Source organism: Salvelinus namaycush, unplaced genomic scaffold (genome assembly GCF_016432855.1).
Source record: "Salvelinus namaycush isolate Seneca unplaced genomic scaffold, SaNama_1.0 Scaffold1525, whole genome shotgun sequence".
NCBI lineage: Eukaryota > Metazoa > Chordata > Actinopteri > Salmoniformes > Salmonidae > Salvelinus > Salvelinus namaycush.
Window position 1 is genome coordinate 39,763 of NW_024058259.1, and position 20,275 is coordinate 60,037.

A 20,275-nucleotide genomic window follows, 5' to 3' on the forward strand; every position below is an offset into this window, starting at 1 on the left:
TGATGTGCTTTTTGAATGTCCTTCCCTATAAGCGTGCTGAAAGTCTGTTTTTCAGGAAACTAGGTGTGTGTCGCAAGTCACAACTTCCCAGGAGAGCCATTTAATCAAATTGTTTTTAAATCAAAATGCATTTTTTGGCAGAAATTCCTTCTGGAACATGTGAACTTTCATGTGCCTTAATAACAAACGTGTATGCCATCTGTAAATATGAATAAAATTGATACATTTCGAGCCTTATTGGTTAAGCCACAGAGCTGCATAAGTGTTGCTCTCCATTTTCTGGAGGATTAAGTTTTGAAATCAGTAGAATTAGAGTCTGATAGCTAAGGAGATGGAGAAAACACCTTTCTCCGGATTACATCTTCAAACTAAGGGCATTGGTGGTATGGCATTCCTGACAGAGAGGTGTCCATCATGCATGATGATGTATATGGGTAAGATAGTCTAGCGTTAGCTAGCTACATTATCAGATATTACACATTTCTAAATTTGACAGGAAGTGGTTTATTTTCAAGCTGAAGTGTACTGTTAGCTAGCTAGCTAATGTTAGCTGGCTGGCTCACTAGCTAACGTTACGATTATGACATTATTATTCGTATCCCAGAGCCGTTTGCTTTGCTAGTTAGAGCCTAATGTTAGCTAGCTAACATTGAACCTGGTTGGTTAGCTCCCAGCAGATTGTTGAGCAGATTCATGCAGGATAGTAACGACATGATTTGTTCATTGTTGTTTAACTAGCTATTGTTAGCTGGCTGGCTTGTTAGCTAACGTTACGTGACGTGTGTGATCTTACATGTTGTTTACCTTGCCAGGTTCATTGTTTACCTAGCTAGCTAACATTGAACCTGGTTGGTTAGCTCCCAGCATATTCATACAGTGTAGTAACGACATGATTTGGCATTATGTTCATTGTTGTTTAACTATCTATTGTCAGCTGGCTGGCTTGTTAACTAACGTTACGTGACATTGTTTACCTAGCTAGGTTCATTGTTTACCTAGCTAGCTAGCTACATGTCCTAAGCTAAAGTGTACAACACCCGTTGAATATGGCCGGTGTCAGTAAATGTCTGCAAAAAAGCGTAATGAAATTCTTGCCAGCGGAGCTGGTTAGGCTGTGTTCATGTTATCCAGAGGTAAACAAATAATTGGCCAGAGCGTCAAGTGGGGGCTCTGAATGTTATATAAAACATCCCCATATTCTAGTAAAGGCATACATGTAGCTAATACTAGCCTCCTTCTGGCTTCAAAAGAAAAACAGGTCTTATTCCTAAAATAAAATCCCAACTTCAGCTTCAATTTTTTTTGTAAGTTGTTGAATATGCAATTTAAAAGAGAGGCCGTCATCAATTAGAATTCCAAGATATTTATATGAGGTTACAACCTCAATCTCCTTGCCCTGACAGGTAGTAATATGTTTGTATGTGACACATGTAGAAGTAGATGACAGTGCATCACACAGTGAGACCAAAACAAAGATCTACACACATGCAAGAGGCATTTCTCACTCAATTGACCTAATGTCGTGATGTATTTTTTTTTTAAGCCACTCAATAGGTCAATCTTGGAATTACTTCACCATCTTACCCACAAACTCAATTCAACACGGTTGCACATTGTTGGCTGAAGTCATCACACACATGTAACTATGCTAAAGTCCCATAGATAATAAACTGATGCTGTTTCAATATGGAGCTTAAAGTCATGTCTTTTTACCATGGCAACAAAGACCTTTGGTTCTAAACATTGCACAATAAACTGCGGGACAATTCATAATTTTGCAGGTACAGTATCTGTCTTTATTTCAAATGTTGGTGATCATAACATACAGTGGGTTGAGGTAAGAGACAGACAGAGGGTTAATTAAGGTAAGAGACAGACAGAGGGTTGAGGTAAGAGACAGACAGAGGGCTAAGGTAAGAGACAGACAGAGGGTTAAGGTAAGAGACAGATAGAGGGTTAAGGTAAGAGACAGACAGAGGGTTAAGGTAAGATACAGACAGAGGGTTAAGGTAAGAGACAGACAGAGGGTTAAGGTAAGAGACAGACAGAGGGTTAAGGTAAGAGACAGACAGAGGGGTAAGGTAAGAGACAGACAGAGGGTTAAGGTAAGAGACAGACAGAGGGGTAAGGTAAGAGACAGACAGAGGGTTAAGGTAAGATACAGACAGAGGGGTTAAGGTAAGAGACAGACAGAGGGGTAAGGTAAGAGACAGACAGAGGGTTAAGGTAAGAGACAGACAGAGGGTTAAGGTAAGAGACAGACAGAGGGTTAAGGTAAGAGACAGACAGAGGGTTAAGGTAAGAGACAGACAGAGGGTTAATTAAGGTAAGAGACAGACAGAGGGTTGAGGTAAGAGACAGAGAGGGTTAAGGTAAGAGACAGACAGAGGGTTAAGGTAAGAGACAGACAGAGGGGTAAGGTAAGAGACAGACAGAGGGTTAAGGTAAGAGACAGACAGAGGGGTAAGGTAAGAGACAGACAGAGGGTTAAGGTAAGAGACAGACAGAGGGGTAAGGTAAGAGACAGACAGAGGGGTAAGGTAAGAGACAGACAGAGGGGTAAGGTAAGAGACAGACAGAGGGTTAAGGTAAGAGACAGACAGAGGGTTAAGGTAAGAGACAGACAGAGGGGTAAGGTAAGATACAGACAGAGGGTTAAGGTAAGAGACAGACAGAGGGGTAAGGTAAGAGACAGACAGAGGGGTAAGGTAAGAGACAGACAGAGGGGTAAGGTAAGAGACAGACAGAGGGGTAAGGTAAGAGACAGACAGAGGGTTAAGGTAAGATACAGACAGAGGGTTAAGGTAAGAGACAGACAGAGGGTTAAGGTAAGAGACAGACAGAGGGTTAAGGTAAGAGACAGACAGAGGGTTATGGTAAGAGACAGACAGAGGGTTATGGTAAGAGACAGACAGAGGGTTAAGGTAAGAGACAGACAGAGGGTTAAGGTAAGAGACAGACAGAGGGTTAAGGTAAGAGACAGACAGAGGGTTAAGGTAAGAGACAGACAGAGGGTTAAGGTAAGAGACAGACAGAGGGTTAAGGTAAGAGACAGACAGAGGGTTAAGGTAAGAGACAGACAGAGGGTTAAGGTAAGAGACAGACAGAGGGGTAAGGTAAGAGACAGACAGAGGGGTAAGGTAAGAGACAGACAGAGGGTTAAGGTAAGATACAGACAGAGGGTTAAGGTAAGAGACAGACAGAGGGTTAATTAAGGTAAGAGACAGACAGAGGGTTAAGGTAAGAGACAGACAGAGGGTTAATTAAGGTAAGAGACAGACAGAGGGTTAAGGTAATAGACAGACAGAGGGCTAAGGTAAGAGACAGACAGAGGGCTAAGGTAAGAGACAGACAGAGGGTTAAGGTAAGATACAGACAGAGGGTTAAGGTAAGAGACAGACAGAGGGTTAAGGTAAGATACAGACAGAGGGTTAAGGTAAGATACAGACAGAGGGTTAAGGTAAGAGACAGAGATAGTTAAATGATGGGTCAGAGTCATATAATCCCCACTGCAGTCAGGGTTCTGTTGCTATGGTAACACTGCACATCAGAGTAGATCTGAGATCTTCTGTATCCTGCTGCACCTTCTAATCTCTGAAGACCCAAACACAGACCCTACTTAGAAATGGAAGACCCAAACACCCTACTAAAAAAAGATCCCCACCCCCCTTATAAATGGAATATGTGCATGTGCTGGAAATGTTTGTATGACAATAATTGTTATTGAAAAATCTGATTTTACAATTGTGTTAGAAATGATTGACTTCTATGCCGGGGCTGGTCTGATCTTCATGGTGATGGCTTTCAGGGAGTATGTATAGCCTTTCCATGTTTGCCAGTTGATGCCAATACCAAAGGTAGACTCGCCCCATGCATATATCCCATTGGGGTTAGTAAAATGGCAGTCGTTGTGCCAAAATCCTCCGTAGTAGACCTGGGCACAGTTGGCGGCATGAAGGTCCTGGTCTTTATCTAACGTTGTAAATTTCTGACCATTGTGATAAACCAGAGAATCTCCTGAGGAAAAGAACAGAGGAGATAAATAAGGACTCTAGGTAACCTAATGATAATACTTCCACCAGCTTTAGGTATGAACTAGTGATGCACCAATATGACATTTCTGGCCGATACCGATATCCGATATTTTCCTTGCCCCCCTTCCCCCCCCAAAAACAACGACGCAGATAACCGATATTATAAATGTTTGCGGCCTTTTAAGCCTTCTAGTACAGTTAAATAGTTAACACACACATGGGCGCAGCGGTCTAATGCATCTCAGTGCAAGAGGCGTCACTACAGTCCCTGGTTCGAGTCCCAGGCTGTATCACATCCGGCCGTGATTGAGAGTCCCATATGGTGGCGCACAATTGTCCCAGCATCGTCCGGGTTTGGCCGGGGTAGGCTGTCATTGTAAATAAGAATTTGTTCTTAACTGACTTGCCTAGTTAAATAAAGGTTACACACACACACACCACACTGACCAAAAAGTTATTTTGTTGGCATTTACGTATGTCCCCATTACCAGAAAAACGCAATAACAACCTATTTCTTTCACTTACTTGCTGTGCTGTTTCGTTGTTCATTTGTTCAGTCATTTCATTCTCTACCAGGATTTGTATGGAACGTCGTTTGGGTCTTTGCGTGTAAAAAAATATACTATTTAACACAATTGGACGTGTCAAATAACACTATTTGACGTGTCAATTAAGCTTGTTGACCAATCAGGACCTGAATATGACTGCAGTCACATAACAATTTAAGGCGTTCATCATTTTTTAAACGTAGTTATTACACATTGATTACACTATCACTCGTATTTCATATGTCACAACGATTCATCGATAAGTATGCTATGTATGAAGCTGGTAAAGTTGTCTCGCACACCTACAGTGTTGGTCATTTAAAAAAGCTAGCTCGCTCATGATGCAAACAATGTTCTTCCCCAAAAACATAAACAACATAATCTATTTCAATAGCTATAGTTCGCTAGCTAACATCTATTTCAGTAGCTATAGTTAGCTAGCTAACATCTATTTCAGTAGCTATAGTTCGCTTGTTAACATCTATTTCAGTAGCTATAGTTTGCTTGCTAACATCTATTTCAGTAGCTTTAGTTACCTAGCTAACATCTATTTCAGTAGCTTTAGTTTGCTAGCTAACATCTATTTCAGTAGCTATAGTTAGCTAGCTAACATCTATTTCAGTAGCTATAGTTCGCTTGTTAACATCTATTTCAGTAGCTATAGTTTGCTTGCTAACATCTATTTCAGTAGCTTTAGTTACCTAGCTAACATCTATTTCAGTAACTTTAGTTTGCTAGCTAACATCTATTTCAGTAGCTATAGTTAGCTAGCCAACATCTGTTTCAGTAGCTATAGTTAGCTAGCCAACATCTGTTTCAGTAGCTATAGTTAGCTAGCCAACATCTGTTTCAGTAGCTATAGTTAGCTAGCCAACATCTGTTTCAGTAGCTATAGTTAGCTAGCCAACATCTGTTTCAGTAGCTTTAGTTACCTAGCTAACATCTATTTCAGTAGCTATAGTTAGCTAGCTAACATCTGTTTCAGTAGCTTTAGTTACCTAGCTAACATCTGTTTCAGTAGCTTTAGTTACCTAGCTAACATCTGTTTCAGTAGCTGTAGTTAGCTAGCTAACATCTGTTTCAGTAGCTATAGTTAGCTAGCTAACATCTGTTTCAGTAGCTGTAGTTAGCTAGCTAACATCTATTTCAGTAGCTATAGTTAGCTAGCTAACATCTATTTCAGTAGCTATAGTTCGCTTGTTAACATCTATTTCAGTAGCTATAGTTTGCTTGCTAACATCTATTTCAGTAGCTTTAGTTACCTAGCTAACATCTATTTCAGTAACTTTAGTTTGCTAGCTAACATCTATTTCAGTAGCTATAGTTAGCTAGCTAACATCTGTTTCAATAGCTTTAGTTAGCTAGCTAACATCTATTTCAGTAGCTATAGTTAGCTAGCTAACATCTATTTCAGTAGCTATAGTTCGCTTGTTAACATCTATTTCAGTAGCTATAGTTTGCTTGCTAACATCTATTTCAGTAGCTTTAGTTACCTAGCTAACATCTATTTCAGTAACTTTAGTTTGCTAGCTAACATCTATTTCAGTAGCTATAGTTAGCTAGCTAACATCTGTTTCAGTAGCTGTAGTTAGCTAGCTAACATCTGTTTCAGTAGCTATAGTTTGCTAGCTAACATCTATTTCAGTAGCTTTAGTTTGCTAGCTAACATCTGTTTCAGTAGCTATAGTTAGCTAGCTAACATCTGTTTCAGTAGCTGTAGTTAGCTAGCTAACATCTGTTTCAGTAGCTGTAGTTAGCTAGCTAACATCTGTTTCAGTAGCTGTAGTTAGCTAGCTAACATCTGTTACCAGTAGCTGTAGTTAGCTAGCTAACATCTGTTTCAGTAGCTGTAGTTACCTAGCTAACATCTGTTTCAGTAGCTATAGTTATCTAGCTAACATCTATTTCAGTAGCTGTAGTTAGCTAGCTAACATCTATTTCAGTAGCTATAGCTAGCTAGCTAACATCTGTTTCAGTAGCTTTAGTTACCTAGCTAACATCTATTTCAGTAGCTGTAGTTACCTAGCTAACATCTGTTACCAGTAGCTTTAGTTACCTAGCTAACATCTATTTCAGTAGCTGTAGTTACCTAGCTAACATCTGTTACCAGTAGCTTTAGTTACCTAGCTAACATCTATTTCAGTAGCTGTAGTTAGCTAGCTAACATCTATTTCAGTAGCTTTAGTTACCTAGCTAACATCTGTTTCAGTAGCTTTAGTTACCTAGCTAACATCTATTTCAGTAGCTGTAGTTACCTAGCTAACATCTGTTACCAGTAGCTTTAGTTACCTAGCTAACATCTGTTTCAGTAGCTGTAGTTACCTAGCTAACATCTGTTACCAGTAGCTTTAGTTACCTAGCTAACATCTGTTTCAGTAGCTGTAGTTAGCTAGCTAACATCTGTTACCAGTAGCTGTAGTTAGCTAGCTAACTATATAGCTAGGTGTCATCATCTAAAATAACCCTAATTTATAAGACAGTTCTTATTTGATTATTCGTCGGACCCATCTATGTGAAGCTAGCCACAATAAGGATTAACCACAATAGTGGACTTTGCGGTTAGCCTTCAAAATAAAAGTATGTCATCATTCTACTATTTGTATTTATTTGCATCACTGTCAATGACATACTTTTATTTTGAAGGCAAACCGCAAATTCCACTATTGTGCCTAATCCTTATTGTGGCTAGCTTCACAACTCATAACCCTGTGTGGTTGAGCCTCACTAGCTAGCTAGCTGCCTGCTTATAACGTTAGCTTTGGGCAACAGGGTTAAGTGGCTGACTAGCTATTTATTTTCATGAACTGAAGTTCAATTTCAATAGGCGAACAACAAGTGGCAACCTAGCTAATACTAACTCACAAGGAATCCTAAATCATTGCCAAGAAAAATTAAAATGACTGCAGTTTCTACTGGTCATTGTTTTCAGGCTGGTTGTATTGGTGCTAGCTAAGTACCAAGCTAATGCTAGCTACCCCAGAAGTTGCGATCGACCAATGATGCTTTATTACCAACGCGGTATTGAAAACACATCGGTCATGCCCGGTGTTCGCTTGTTTGCAGAATTTTTTGTTCAGCTTTGACAGTGCTACTGTATCTTTTTTGACACACAAAGACCCAAACGGCGTTCCATAGTATGTATGTCATGAAGCTAATAGCAGTGGTGCTATTACTGTGTAACTTCGGTAGGGCAACATCTGAAAAATAGCGCCTACTTGGTAGTGTGTACCGGTGCTCGACCAGTCGACGAAAGCCAACATCACCCACTACAGAGAACAGTTGATTGTCAAGGGCAATGAATCCCATTATCTTGGCTTTCATGGATTTCGCCTTTGAGTTGTCTCTCTGAAATGTTCTTACTCTTTCAAATGACTGCCGGACTTGTTGTCTGCTCGATCCACACAGCAGACATTGCGGGCTAGGCTTGGAATGCTGTGTTGCACGTGTAGTGCAACATTTTACGTGGCGTCATTACGTCATGTATCTACTTTATATAGGTATGCACGTCACCTCTGACATCGGTTTTTCACATCAGCGTTAAACTAGACACCGGGCCGATACCGATGATGGCATTTTTAGTTAATATCGGCCGATTCCGATATGTTCACCGATAAATCTTGCATCCCTAGTATGAACCCTTGTTGACAGATTTTCTTGGACTATTTTCCTTGGAATTTTCTCTGGTACTATATTATGGTACTATACTCTAGTGCTATACTCTAGGACTATGTTCCAGTGCTATACTCTAGGACTATATTCTGGTACTATACTCTAGGACTATATTCTGGTACTATACTCTAGGACTATATTCTGGTACTATACTCTTGGACTATATTCTAGTGATATACTCTGGTACTATATTCTGGTACTATACTCTTGGACTATATTCTAGTGATATACTCTGGTACTATATTCTGGTACTATACTCTTGGACTATATTCTAGTGATATACTCTGGTACTATATTCTGGTACTATACTCTTGGACTATATTCTAGTGATATACTCTGGTACTATATTCTGGTACTATACGCTTGGACTATATTCTAGTGCTATACTCTAGGACTATATTCTGGTACTATACTCTAGTGCTATACTCTGGTACTATATTCTGGTACTATACTCTAGGACTATGTTCTAGTGATATACTCTTGGACTATGTTCTAGTGATATACTCTGGTACTATACTCTGGTACTATATTCTTGTACTATACTCTTGGACTATGTTCTAGTGCTATACTCTTGGACTATATTCTAGTGCTATATACTGGTACTATATTCTTGTACTATACTCTTGGACTATATTCTGGTACTATACTATAGTACTATATCCTGGTACTATACTCTTGGACTATGTTCTAGTGCTATACTCTTGGACTATATTCTAGTGCTATATACTGGTACTATATTCTTGTACTATACTCTTGGACTATATTCTAGTGCTATATACTGGTACTATATTCTTGTACTATACTCTTGGACTATGTTCTAGGGATATACTCATGTACTCATGTTGGATGACGTTCTGGTACTATACTATGGTACTATATTCTGGTACTATACTCTAGGACTATATCCTGGTACTATACTCTTGGACTATGTTCTAGTGCTATACTCTTGGACTATATTCTAGTGCTATATACTGGTACTATATTCTTGTACTATACTCTTGGACTATATTCTAGTGCTATACTCTGGTACTATACTCTGGTACTATATTCTGGTACTATACTCTTGGACTATATTCTAGTGCTATATGATGGTACTATACTCTGGTACTATACTCTTGGATTATATTCTGGTACTATACTCTTGTACTATATTCTGGTACTATATTATGGTACTATATTCTTGGACTATATTCAGGTGCAATATTCTGGTAGTATATTCTTGTACTATACTCTTGGACTATATTCTGGTACTATATTCTTGTACTATATTCGTGGACTATATTCTAGTGCTATATTCTTGTATTATATTCTTGGTCTATATTCAGGTGCAATATTATTGGACTATATTCTGGTGCCATATTCTGGTGCTATATTATTGGACTATATTCTGGTACTACAGTATATTCTGGTACTATATTCTGGTACTATATTCTGGTACTACAGTATATTCTGGTACTACAGTATATTCTGGTACTACAGTATATTCTGGTACTACAGTATATTATCGGACTATATTCTGGTACTACAGTATATTATTGGACTATATTCTGGTACTACAGTATATTCTGGTACTACAGTATATTCTGGTACTACAGTATATTCTGGTACTACAGTATATTCTGGTACTACAGTATATTATTGGACTATATTCTGGTACTACAGTATATTATTGGACTATATTCTGGTGCCATATTCTGGTGCTATATTATTGGACTATATTCTGGTACTACAGTATATTATTGGACTATATTCTGGTACTACAGTATATTATTGGACTATATTATGGTACTACAGTATATTATTGGACTATATTCTGGTACTACAGTATATTATTGGACTATATTCTGGTACTACAGTATATTATTGGACTATATTCTGGTACTACAGTATATTCTGGTACTACAGTATATTATTGGACTATATTCTGGTACTACAGTATATTATTGGACTATATTCTGGTACTACAGTATATTCTGGTACTACAGTATATTATTGGACTATATTCTGGTACTACAGTATATTATTGGACTATATTCTGGTACTACAGTATATTATTGGACTATATTCTGGTACTACAGTATATTCTGGTACTACAGTATATTCTGGTACTACAGTATATTCTGGTACTACAGTATATTCTGGTACTACAGTATATTATTGGACTATATTCTGGTACTACAGTATATTATTGGACTATATTCTGGTACTACAGTATATTATTGGACTATATTCTGGTACTACAGTATATTCTGGTACTACAGTATATTCTGGTACTACAGTATATTATTGGACTATATTCTGGTACTACAGTATATTCTGGTACTACAGTATATTATTGGACTATATTCTGGTACTACAGTATATTCTGGTACTACAGTATATTCTGGTACTACAGTATATTCTGGTACTACAGTATATTCTGGTACTACAGTATATTATTGGACTATATTCTGGTACTACAGTATATTCTGGTACTACAGTATATTATTGGACTATATTCTGGTACTACAGTATATTCTGGTACTACAGTATATTCTGGTACTACAGTATATTATTGGACTATATTCTGGTACTACAGTATATTATTGGACTATATTCTGGTACTACAGTATATTAATGGACTATATTCTGGTACTACAGTATATTATTGGACTATATTCTGGTACTACAGTATATTCTGGTACTACAGTATATTCTGGTACTACAGTATATTCTGGTACTACAGTATATTATTGGACTATATTCTGGTACTACAGTATATTCTGGTACTACAGTATATTCTTGGACTATATTCTGGTACTACAGTATATTCTGGTACTACAGTATATTCTGGTACTACAGTATATTCTGGTACTACAGTATATTCTGGTACTACAGTATATTCTTGGACTATATTCTGGTACTACAGTATATTCTGGTACTACACTATATTCTGGTACTACAGTATATTCTGGTACTACAGTATATTCTGGTACTACAGTATATTCTGGTACTACACTATATTCTGGTACTACAGTATATTCTGGTACTACAGTATATTCTTGGACTATATTCTGGTACTACAGTATATTCTTCAGTATAGACTTTTTTTCCTGTTATTTTTTCTTGGACAATATAAATTGTCCCCCACCTGCTCCTCCATCTTTGAATGAGCCCAGTGTTAGCAAGTATCCTTCAGCCTCTGGTCCAACGGAGAAGGACGAGTACTGAGCATAGACCTTATTCCCCTCAAAGTCCTCCATGGCCACCCTCAGCTCATAGGTTCCTTTCATAGTCAGGAGATGCATCGTCTCCAGCCCTGGAGAATGAGATCAACATAGCAATTCACTGTGTTGTCTGAATACAATGACAAATGGCCTTGAATGAACTAGGACAAACCGGATGAGGTCAGTGGTAGAACAAGGCTCTAGGAGGAGAACGTTCTGTTGGCTAGAAGTTAAACCCGTTCTTACCCAGCCAGTACTCTCCAGCTGCGCTCCCAAAACCACTCTTGTACTGATCCCACTTCCTGTGGAAGTTCACTGATCCATCCTGTCGGCTCTGAATCAGCTGATTTAGAGAGAGATTGTTTAATTGACAGATTAAGAGAGAGATTGATTCAATGACAGATTAAGAGAGAGATATTGTTTTATTGACAGATTAAGAGAGAGATATTGTTTAATTTACAGATTAAGATAGAGAGAGATTGTTTAATTGACAGATTCATATAGAGAGATTGTTTAATTGACAGATTAAGAGAGAGAGAAATTGTTTAATTGACAGATTAAGAGAGAGCGCAATTGTTTAATTGTCAGATTAAGAGAGAGAGAAATTGTTTAATTGACAGATTAGGAGAGAGAGAGACAGTTCATGGTAAATTAGTCTTTAAGTGTATTTCAATAACACAAATTGAAACTGACCGTCCACTTTCCTAGATGTGCACTTTCCAACCCCATGTCACAGAACACCTGGACAGGTGAGGTAGGTCCTGCAGGGTAGATGGTGTAGACCCCGTTTTGTCCAGAACCTGATCTATAGACCTCATCACAGTCCACTGGATGCAGGGAGGACTGCACCATCCCAGGCACCAGTAGAGCCAGCAGCAAGATGGACTGCAGCACAGGGTAGATGGATATAGCAGTTTTAATGCAAAAACTGTCTACTGTTGGTTCATTTGTATTTTGTATTTATTATGGATCCCCATTAGCTGCTGCAAAAGCAGCAGTTACTCTTCCTGGGTTCCAGCAAATTAAGGCAGTTTATACCGTTTTAAAAACATTACAATACATTCACAGATTTCACAACACACTGTGGGCCCTCAGGCTCCTACTCCACCACTACCACATATCTACAGTACTAAATCCATCTGTATGTATGTTATTGTGTGTGTGTGTGTGTGTGTGTGTGTGTGTGTGTGTGTGTGTGTGTGTGTGTGTGTGTGTGTGTGTGTGTGTGTGTGTGTGTGTGTGTGTGTGTGTGTGTGTGTGTGTGTGTGTGTGCATGTGTCTGTGCCAATGTGTGTGTTGCTTCACAGTCTCCGCTGTTCCATAAGGTGTATTTTTATCTGTTTTTTAAATCTGATTTAACTGCTGCATCAGTTACCTGATGTGGAATAGAGTTCCATGTAGTCATGACTCTATGTCGTACTGTGCACCTCCCATAGTCTGTTCTGGACTTGGGGACTGTGAAGAGACCTCTGGTGGCATGTCTTGTGGGGTATCCATTGGTGTCTGAGCTGTGTGCCAGTAGTTTAGACAGACAGTTCGGTGCTTTCAACATGTCAATACCTCTCACAAACACAAGTAGTGATGAAGTCATTCTCTCCTGTACTTTGAGCCAGGAGAGGTTGACATGCATATTATTAATATTAGCTCTCTGTGTACATCCAAGGGCCAGCCGTGCTGCCCTGTTCTGAGCCAATTGCAATTTTGCTAAGTCCTTTTTTGTGGCACCTGACCACACGACTGAACAGTAGTCAAGATGCAACAAAACTAGAGCCTGTAGGACCTGCCTTGTTGATAGTGTTGTTAAGAAGGTAGAAACTAGGGCCTGTAGGACCTGCCTTGTTGATAGTGTTGTTAAGAAGGTAGAAACTAGGGCCTGTAGGACCTGCCTTGTTCATAGTGTTGTTAAGAAGGTAGAAACTAGGGCCTGTAGGACCTGCCTTGTTGATAGTGTTGTTAAGAAGGTAGAAACTAGGGCCTGTAGGACCTGCCTTGTTGATAGTGTTGTTAAGAAGGTAGAAACTAGGGCCTGTATGACCTGCCTTGTTGATAGTGTTGTTAAGAAGGTAGAAACTAGGGCCTGTAGGACCTGCCTTGTTGATAGTGTTGTTAAGAAGGTAGAAACCAGGGCCTGTATGACCTGCCTTGTTGATAGTGTTGTTAAGAAGGTAGAAACTAGGGCCTGTAGGACCTGCCTTGTTGATAGTGTTGTTAAGAAGGTAGAAACCAGGGCCTGTATGACCTGCCTTGTTGATAGTGTTGTTAAGAAGGTAGAAACTAGGGCCTGTAGGACCTGCCTTGTTGATAGTGTTGTTAAGAAGGTAGAAACTAGGGCCTGTAGGACCTGCCTTGTTGATAGTGTTGTTAAGAAGGTAGAAACTAGGGCCTGTAGGACCTGCCTTGTTGATAGTGTTGTTAAGAAGGTAGAAACTAGGGCCTGTAGGACCTGCCTTGTTGATAGTGCTGTTAAGAAGGTAGAAACTAGGGCCTGTAGGACCTGCCTTGTTGACAGTGTTGTTAAGAAGGTAGAAACTAGGGCCTGTAGGGCCTGCCTTGTTGATAGTGTTGTTAAGAAGGTAGAAACTAGGGCCTGTAGGACCTGCCTTGTTGATAGTGTTGTTAAGAAGGTAGAAACTAGGGCCTGTAGGACCTGCCTTGTTGATAGTGTTGTTAAGAAGGTAGAAACTAGGGCCTGTAGGACCTGTCTTGTTGATAGTGTTGTTAAGAAGGTAGAAACTAGGGCCTGAAGGTAGAGCATCACTTTATTATGGACAGACTTCTCCCCATCTTAGCTACTACTGCATCAACATGTTTTGACCATGACAGTTTACAATCTAGGGTTACTCCAAGCAGTTTAGTCATCTCAACTTGCTCAATTTCCACATTATTTATTACAAGATTTGTTTGAGGTTTAGGGTTTAGTGAATTATTTGTCCCAAATACAATGCTTTTAGTTTTATAAATATTTAGGACTAACTTATTCCTTGCCACCCACTCTGAAACTAACTGCAGCTCTTTCTTAAGTGTTGCAGTCATTTCAGTCTCTAGTAGCTGACCTGTATAGTGTTGAGTCATCCGCACACATAGACAAACTGGCTTTACTCAAAGCCAGTGGCATGTCGTTAGTAAAGATTGAAAAAAGTAAGGGGCCTGGACAGCTGCCCTGGGGAATTCCTGATTCTACCTGGATTATGTTGGAGAGGCTTCCATTAAAGAACACCCTCTGTGTTCTGTTAGACAGGTAACTCTTTATCCACATTATAGCAGGGGGTGTAAAGCCATAACACATTATAGCAGGGGGTGTAAAGCCATAACACATTATAGCAGGGGGTGTAAAGCCATAACACATTATAGCAGGGGGTGTAAAGCCATAACACATTATAGCAGGGGGTGTAAAGCCATAACACATTATAGCAGGGGGTGTAAAGCCATAACACATTATAGCAGGGGGTGTAAAGCCATAACACATTATAGCAGGGGGTGTAAAGCCATAACACATTATAGCAGGGGGTGTAAAGCCATAGCACATTATAGCAGGGGGTGTAAAGCCATAACACATAAGTATGTCGATAATGTCAAAAGCTGCACTGAAGTCTAACAAGACAGCCTCCACAATCATTTTATCATCAATTTCTCTCAGCCAATCCTCAGTAATTTGTGTAAGTGCTGCGCTTGTTGAGTGTCCTTCCCTATAAGCGTGCTGAAAGTCTGTGGTCAATTTGTTTACTGTGAAATAGCATTGTATCTCGTCAAACACATTTTTTCCAGAAGTTTACTAAGGATTGGTAACAGGGTGATTGTCAGCTATTTGAGCCAGTAAAGGGGGCTTTACTATTTTTATGTAGCGGAACGACTTTAGCTTCCCTCCAGGCCTGAGGGCAGATGCTCTCTAGAAGGCTTAAATTGAAGATGTGGCAAACAGGAGTGGCAATATCGTCTGCTATTATCCTCAGTAAATTTCCATCCAGATTGTCAAACACCGGTGGCTTGTCATTGTTGACAGACAATATACATTTTTGCACCTCTTCCACGCAGACTTTAAGGAATTCAAAAGTACAATTCTTGTCTTTCATAATTTGGTCCGATGTACTTGGATGTGTAGTGTCAGCGTTTCTTTGCTGGCATGTCATCACTAAGTTTGCTTATCTTGCCAATGAAAAAGTAATTTAAGTAGTTGGCAATATCAGTAGGCTTTGTGATGAATGAGCCATCTGATTCAGTGAATGATGGAGCCGGGTTGGCTAACGTTCCCCAAAGCTTTTTACGATCATTCTTTATATCATGAATCTTTGTTTCGTAGTTCCTTTTTATTGAGTTTAGTCACATGATTTCTTAATTTGCAGTACGTTTGCCAATCAGTTGGGCTGCCAGACTTAATTGCCATACCTTTTGCCTCATCCCTCTCAACCATACAATTTTTCAATTCCTCATCAATCCACGGGGATTTAACAGTTTTTACAGACATTTTCTTAATTGGTGCTTATTAGTAACTGGAATAAGTAGTTTCATAAATGCATCTGGTTGCTCCTCATTACAGACCAGCAAATATTCTTTACATCAAAAACATAGGAATCACTACATCCAAATAGGATGTAGTGATCACAATATAGTAGCCATATCTAGGAAAACCACAGTTCCAAAGGCTGGGCCTAATATAGTGTATAAGAGGTCATACAATAAGTTTTGTAAAGATGTGATCAATACATGTTGATGATTTCATTCCTGTGCTGTTTGTAACTAGCCTGGTAGGTTGACTGATAACCTGAACCAGGTTACAGGCGCTAGTTACAGTTTGAAGGGCAGCCTGATGAAAGCCAGTCAATATTTAAATCACCCAGAAAATATACCTCTCTGTTGATATCACATACATTATCATGCATTTCACATATTATCCAGATACTGACTGTTAGCACTTGGTGGTCTGTAGCAGCTTCCCACCAGAATGGGCTTTTCATTAGAGACACATGTCCTATAGTCACGTTAGTATCTCTGAATGGGCTTTTCATTAGAGACACATGTCCTATAGTCACGTTAGTATCTCTGAATGGGCTTTTCATTAGAGACACATGTCCTATAGTCACGTTAGTACCTCGGAATGGTCTTTTCATTAGAGACACATGTCCTATAGTCACGTTAGTATCTCTGAATGGTCTTTTCATTAGAGACACATGTCCTATAGTCACGTTAGTATCTCTGAATGGTCTTTTCATTAGAGACACATGTCCTATAGTCACGTTAGTATCTCAGAATGCTGTTTTCTGATCATTCTAATAATGGTTTATTAATACATACCATCGTTGTTGTGATAGATGTCTGTCTGCCTTTGAAGGAAACTTCAGAATAGTTTGTTGAATGGACGTCCTGTAATAAAAGGGAGCTCATTTACTACAGTATTGTTCAGGTCACCAGCTGTAGGTGAAATACTACCACTTACACAGTCACTCTGCCTCACTATGACAATTTACATTTTACTGTGTTAACAAACAGGATTTTAGTTAGGTCCTATGATGACTGAACAGATCGGACAATGTTACATTAGGCACCAGGAAAACCTCCCTTCCAAATTGTTTGATTTGAAATGATTTGAAATGATCTGTGTTCAGTTAAGAATAGTGAGAGACATGCATGAGCTCACCTGTATCAGTGACAGATGTGTCTTCATGAGCTCACCTGTATCAGTGACCGATGTGTCTTCATGAGCTGTTTGTCCCGACTAAGATGCACACCTCTTTATAAAGTCAACCCAGAGCACGTTGCATCACTCAGTACTTCCCCTGGTCCACACCTCTTTATAAAGTCAACCCAGAGCACGTTGCAACACTCAGTACTTCCCCTTTGTTTTCCCTAAGCGCCGGACGTCGGCCAAACAGCCGGTAACATACTTATTCTCAGCCGGCTACTTTTTCCACTTCAAAAATGAACTGCTACTTTTCATTTAAAAGTTTTAATTCGCTTGCAGACAACTCAGTTGAGACCTCTCCTGCTAGGATGAACGATATGCATCTATAGTGATCTATAGGACAGGCCATGATCTGTTGATAGGACAGGCCCATGATCTGTTGATAGGACAGGCCCGTGATCTGTTGATAGGACAGGCCCATGATCTGTTGATAGGACAGGCCGATGATCTGTTGATAGGACAGGCCCGTGATCTGTTGATAGGACAGGCCGATGATCTGTTGATAGGACAGGCCCATGATCTATTGATAGGACAGGCCGATGATCTATTAATAGGACAGGCCCGTGATCTGTTGATAGGACAGGCCCGTGATCTGTTGATAGGACAGGCCCGTGATCTGTTGATAGGACAGGCCGATGATCTGTTGATAGGACAAGCCGATGATCTGTTGATAGGACAGGCCCATGATCTGTTGATAGGACAGGCCCATGATCTGTTGATAGGACAGGCCGATGATCTGTTGATAGGACAGGCCCATGATCTGTTGATAGGACAGGCCCATGATCTGTTGATAGGACAGGCCAATGATCTGTTGATAGGACAGGCCCATGATCTGTTGATAGGACAGGCCCATGATCTGTTGATAGGACAAGCCGATGATCTGTTGATAGGACAGGCCCGTGATCTGTTGATGGGACAGGCCCGTGATCTGTTGATGGGACAGGCCCGTGATCTATTGATAGGACAGGCCCGTGATCTATTGATAGGACAGGCCCGTGATCTATTGATAGGACAGGCCCATAATCTATTGATAGGACAGGCCCGTAATCTATTGATAGGACATGCCCATGATCTGTTGATAGGACAGCCCCGTAATCTATTGATATGACAGGCCCGTAATCTATTGATAGGACAGGCCCATGATCTGTTGATAGGACAGGCCCGTAATCTATTGATAGGACAGGCCCGTAATCTATTGATAGGACAGGCCCATGATCTGTTGATAGGACAGCCCCGTAATCTATTGATATGACAGGCCCGTAATCTATTGATAGGACAGGCCCATGATCTGTTGATAGGACAGGCCCGTAATCTATTGATAGGACAGGCCCGTGATCTATTGATAGGACAGGCCCATGATCTATTGATAGGACAGGCCCATGATCTATTGATAGGACAGGCCCGTGATCTATTGATAGGACAGGCCCGTAATCTATTGATAGGACAGGCCCATGATCTATTGATAGGACAGGCCCGTGATCTATTGATAGGACAGGCCCGTGATCTATTGATAGGACAGGCCCATGATCTATTGATAGGACAGGCCCATGATCTATTGATAGGACAGGCCGATGATCTATTGATAGGACAGGCCCATGATCTATTGATAGGACAGGCCCATGATCTATTGATAGGACAGGCCCATGTCAGTCACAGCGATGACAGGGAAACACTGCTGGTTTGACAGTGGGCTGTTTGTCCCGTCTCCGTAGCTGTGTGATGTGTGGGCTGTTTGTCCCGTCTCCGTAGCTGTGTGATGTGTGGGCTGTTTGTCCCGTCTCCGTAGCTGTGTGATGTGTGGGCTGTTTGTCCGTCTCCGTAGCTGTGTGATGTGTGGGCTGTTTGTCCGTCTCCGTAGCTGTGTGATGTGTGGGCTGTTTGTCCGTCTCCGTAGCTGTGTGATGTGTGGGCTGTTTGTCCCGTCTCCGTAGCTGTGTGATGTGTGGGCTGTTTGTCCCGTCTCCGTAGCTGTGTGATGTGTGGGCTGTTTGTCCCGTCTCCGTAGCTGGTTTGACAGTGGGCTGTTTGTCCCGTCTCCGTAGCTGTGTGATGTGTGGGCTGTTTGTCCCGTCTCCGTAGCTGTGTGATGTGTGGGCTGTTTGTCCCGTCTCCGTAGCTGTGTGATGTGTGGGCTGTTTGTCCCGTCTCCGTAGCTGTGTGATGTGTGGGCTGTTTGTCCCGTCTCCGTAGCTGTGTGATGTGTGGGCTGTTTGTCCCGTCTCCGTAGCTGTGTGATGTGTGGGCGCTGTGATGGCTTGCAGTTGAATGTCTTTACACGGAGGAGGGCGAGAGGTGCTCCTTCATCGTCTCTGTGAATTTGCACATCCCATGTAATGTAAATGGTAACGACGAGTCCAAATCCACAGCCTATATATTGTTTTGTGGCACATTCATTTATTGTCTTTGGCGTGTTTCCAATAGCCAGCCGGGAGGTCATGGCGCATCGGCTTTTCACGGTGCTTTGATTGACTAGTTTATAAAAGGTGACTGAATGAAGTCCATCTCCTATAGCCTCTGGTTTTCATACGTCATACAACGTAGTTAAATACCCATAGGACAAGTAAACAAACCAATGATCTGGTTTAATATTAATACAGGTTTAATGTTAAATAACATGTTTAATATTAATACAGGTTTAATGTTAAAACAGGTTTAATGTTAATTAACAGGTTTAATGTTAAATAACAGGTTTAATGTTAAATAACAGGTTTAATGTTAAATAACAGGTTTAATGTTGAATAACAGGTTTAATGTTAAATAACAGGTTTAATGTTAAATAACATGTTTAATATTAATACAGGTTTAATGTTAAATAACAGGTTTAATGTTAAATAACAGGTTTAATGTTAAATAACAGGTTTAATGTTAATTAACAGGTTTAATATTAATACAGGTTTAATGTTAATTAACAGGTTTAATATTAAATTACAGGTTTAATGTTAAAACAGGTTTAATGTTAAATAACAGGTTTAATGTTAAATAACAGGTTTAATGTTCTCCACTTAGAAAGTAGTCCTGATCATATAGACCTCGGTCTAGACTAACCTCTTATACATTGGTAAGTCATGTCTTTCTACACAATACCACACCTCATTTCACCAATCTGGGAGGTCAACTCCCTGAAGTATTCAGTCATTGAGC

General features: G+C 40.1%; 1 protein-coding gene across 2 annotated transcripts; it reads right to left on the reverse strand.

Annotated features, from left to right (window-relative positions):
* Positions 1-3,325: 3,325 nt before the first annotated feature.
* LOC120036925 (microfibril-associated glycoprotein 4-like) lies at positions 3,326-17,197 on the reverse strand. Of its 2 annotated transcripts, none has more exons than XM_038983217.1 (6): positions 17,125-17,197; positions 16,747-16,815; positions 12,151-12,342; positions 11,704-11,800; positions 11,382-11,549; positions 3,326-4,017 (listed from the first exon to the last, which is right to left on the reverse strand). In XM_038983217.1, exons 1-6 carry the CDS (start codon positions 17,149-17,151, stop codon positions 3,767-3,769), a joined length of 804 nt encoding a protein of 267 aa, XP_038839145.1. In that variant the 5' UTR covers positions 17,152-17,197; the 3' UTR covers positions 3,326-3,766. The 2 variants fall into 2 exon arrangements, with proteins under 2 accessions (XP_038839145.1, XP_038839144.1); XM_038983216.1 differs by having other exon boundaries at positions 17,090-17,186.
* Positions 17,198-20,275: the final 3,078 nt, after the last annotated feature.

Excerpts from the sequence above, each read along its gene's own strand:
- LOC120036925 (XM_038983217.1), bottom strand. The coding sequence starts at position 17,151 with ATGAAGACACATCGGTCACTGATACAG. Across the intron at positions 12,343-16,746 it reads CATCTATCACAACAACGATG|TCCATCTTGCTGCTGGCTCT; the intron begins GTATGTATTAAT and ends CCTGTGCTGCAG. Across the intron at positions 4,018-11,381 it reads ATTCAAAGATGGAGGAGCAG|GAGATTCTCTGGTTTATCAC; the intron begins GTGGGGGACAAT and ends TCTTTTCCTCAG.